Here is a 3,201-nt window from a genome sequence, read left to right on the forward strand (position 1 = left end):
ACTACAGGAGCGCGTCAACATCACCATGACTCTTACTATGGGCATAAATGTAACTACATCTTTATTCCACAAATCATTTACCACTACTTTAAACTTGTGTTATTTACCCGACAAAACTCAGGTAAAATCATAATACATATCATATAAACCTAATTTAATCCTGGTACATTGTTGTGTTGCAGGAGACCCAAAAACCCACTTGTGAGTTCTTCAATTTTACAACAAGTGGTGAGTAACTAGTCATCACATCTGTCACTATGTTTTTTGCTTTAAGATGATTAGTTGGGTTCAACAGTGAGTTGATGTAATTAAAAACTGACACAATAATTAGTGTAATGGATCTGTCTGTCTGTACGTCTGTTTGTTTGACTTACCAGACTTCAGCAGTAATGGCTGTCTTACCCTGTGGGAACGTGATGAAAGTCAAATCACCTGCTCCTGTGACCACCTCACATACTTTGGTGTGCTCCTGGTAGAGGTATGTAGAACTATAGAGAGACAATAATAACAAGAAAGTGATCACTTTATTGAGAATATTCAGTAGAAGAGTTTCTGAAACGGTTGTGTGCTGCTTTGTTTAATATGTTAGCATCCATAAAGAAATATAAAAAAAATAGGAAATGTTTATCGTAAAATACAGTACAATTATTATCAGCACTGAAGCTGTGAAGACTGGAGCTAAATTTTAAACTACATTATATGAATTTGGTAAGTTTAATTAACTATGCACCCTAATTGTTCATACGTGTATATTTTGTAAATCCTAATCTGCTTCAACAGTAACTATACAGTATCTAGTGTATCAAATAAATATAATGAGGTAAAACCACAGCATTTCCTGTAAAATGTAATCTTTGTACCTTCTCCACAGGTAGATGCTATCCTCCCTCCTGCTGACCTGAAGATTCTGACACTCATCACTCAGATTGGCTGTAGTCTTTCTCTTTTTGCCCTGGTCATCACTGTTCTGCTCTTCATCACGAACAGGTAATTTATTCATTTACACGCTCTGGTACGCAGTAACGGCACCTCAGCATTTTACTCTCTGGTGTAACAGGACATTTTCTTGCATTTTTGAAAGTTTTCGTTAAAAAGGTTCTGAAAAACAGCCACAAGAAATGGTAAATAACAAATGAAACATTGCACAATAAGAAAACATGCAATGCAATTGAAATATAGAAGAAACAAATGTGCATTGTCCAAAAACTGATTAAAGCCGATTACTGCAGTACTGGCACCTATTGTTTTCCACTTCAAGTACTGCTGGTGACATACGTACTAGGAACACTCACCACAGATCAGTTCTCCTCTGTCTGACAGAAAGATCAGAGCAGATGTCTCTATGAGGGTCCACATCAACCTCACCATTGCCCTGATTCTCCTCAACCTGCACTTCCTCCCAAGTCAGTCGGTGGCAGCACAGTCCTCCTCTGGGCTTTGCGTTTACATGGCCCTTGCTCTTCACTATTCCCTGCTGGCCACTTTCAGCTGGATGGGCCTGGAAGGGTTCCACATCTACCTTCTCCTTGTCAGAGTCTTCAACATCTATGTCAGGAGATACTTGCTCAAACTCAGCTTGGTGGGATGGGGTGAGTAGAGTCGCCATGGCCATGGAACTACAAGTTGCTAGCATCAGTCATCAAACTTTGGAGTAATTGAACCCTTGAAATTGAACGTTAAAGGCTCAGATATTTGATAAATCCTTGTGTTCAAGGTATCCCTGCAGTCATCGTGTCCCTGGTGGTGATCATAGACAGAGGCACGTATGGACGTGTCTTTCTGGACTTGTCTAACTCCAACAGCAATGCAATGTAAGGATGAAGCAGGAACACATTTGCAAACATCTATTTCAATTTCAATTCAATTTCAATTTCAATTTTATATATATAGCGCCAAATCACAACAACAGTTATCTCAAAGCGCTTTTCATAAAAGAGCAGGTCTAGACCATACTCTGTGATGTAATTTACAGAAGCCCAACAATTCCCACCAAGAGCAAGCACTAGGCGACAGAGGCAAGGAACTTCCTTTTAAGAGGCAGAAACCTCGAGCAGAAACATGGCTCAGGGTGGGCGGCCATCTGCCTCGACCGGTTGGGGGTGAAGGAGGGAGAGAGAGAGAGAGAGCAAGAGAGAGGGCAAGAGAGGAACAGAGAGAAAGAGAGAGAGGGATGGAAGGAGAGAGAGGGGAGGGAGGCAGGGAATTGCAGTAATCCAGCCTAGAAGTAACAAATGCATGGACTAGTTTTTCTGCATCCTTTTTAGACAGGATATTCCTGATTTTCGCATTATTACGTGGGTGAAAAAAGGCGGTCCTTGAAATTTGCTTAATGTGAGACTTAAAACAACATGTCCTGATAACTCCAAGATTCTTCACAGTGGTGCTGGAGGTCAGGGCGATGCTATCAAGGGAAACTATATCTTTAGATAATGCGTCACGGAGGTGCTTGGGCCACAGAATAATAACTTCAGTTTTATCTGAGTTTAACATTAGAAAATTACAGGTCATCCAGGTTTTAACATCCTGAAGGCACATTTGAAGTTTAGTTAACTGATTAGTTTCATCTGGCTTGATCGATAGATATAACTGAGTATCATCTGCATAACAATGAAAGTTTATTGAATATTTCCTGATAATATTGCCTAAAGGAAGCATATAGAAAGTGAAGAGGAGTGGTCCACCAGGTTGATGGTTTAAATGAAGACATTATTGAAGTTAGTTGGTAAAGATTGAGGGAAGCAAAGCAGTCTAAACATATATCTGGTTTTACAGTTGTTTCTAAGGTTCCTGAGTTTAGAGATAAGTCGGTGCCAGTTGAGGGCAGGTCATAGTGAATTTTGTTTCTAATAGTTAGAATTTTATCATTAAAGAAGCTCATGAAGTCGTAACTACTGAGAGCTATGGGAATACTTGGCTCAATAGATCTGTGACTCTCTGTCAGCCTGGCTACAGTGCTGAAAAGAAACCTGGGTTTGATCCTATTTTCCTCTATTAATGACGAGTAGTACGCTGCTCTGGCATTATGGAGGGCCTTCCTATAAGTTTTAAGACTATCTTGCGAAATTAAACGAGAATTTTCCAGTTTGGTGGAACGCCAATTCCTCTCAAGTTTCCGCGATATTTGCTTTAATTTGCGAGTTTCAGTATTATACCATGGAGCTAACCGTCTTTGTTTTATTATTTTCTTTTTTAGAGGGGCTA

General features: G+C 39.8%; 1 protein-coding gene across 1 annotated transcript; it reads left to right on the forward strand.

Annotated features, from left to right (window-relative positions):
• Positions 1 to 6: 6 nt before the first annotated feature.
• LOC123964437 (adhesion G-protein coupled receptor G2-like) lies at positions 7 to 1,811 on the forward strand (the record flags this gene model as incomplete). The annotated part of the gene is made up of 6 exons (XM_046041421.1): positions 7 to 49; positions 183 to 228; positions 378 to 478; positions 872 to 987; positions 1,321 to 1,589; positions 1,715 to 1,811. Coding segments are annotated over exons 1-6 (653 nt in total), but the record flags the coding sequence as incomplete, so codon positions are not given.
• Between the last annotated feature and the right edge of the window lie 1,390 nt (positions 1,812 to 3,201).

The sequence above is a fragment of the Micropterus dolomieu genome, unplaced genomic scaffold (genome assembly GCF_021292245.1).
Source record: "Micropterus dolomieu isolate WLL.071019.BEF.003 ecotype Adirondacks unplaced genomic scaffold, ASM2129224v1 contig_2416, whole genome shotgun sequence".
In the NCBI taxonomy this organism is placed as follows: Eukaryota; Metazoa; Chordata; class Actinopteri; order Centrarchiformes; family Centrarchidae; genus Micropterus; species Micropterus dolomieu.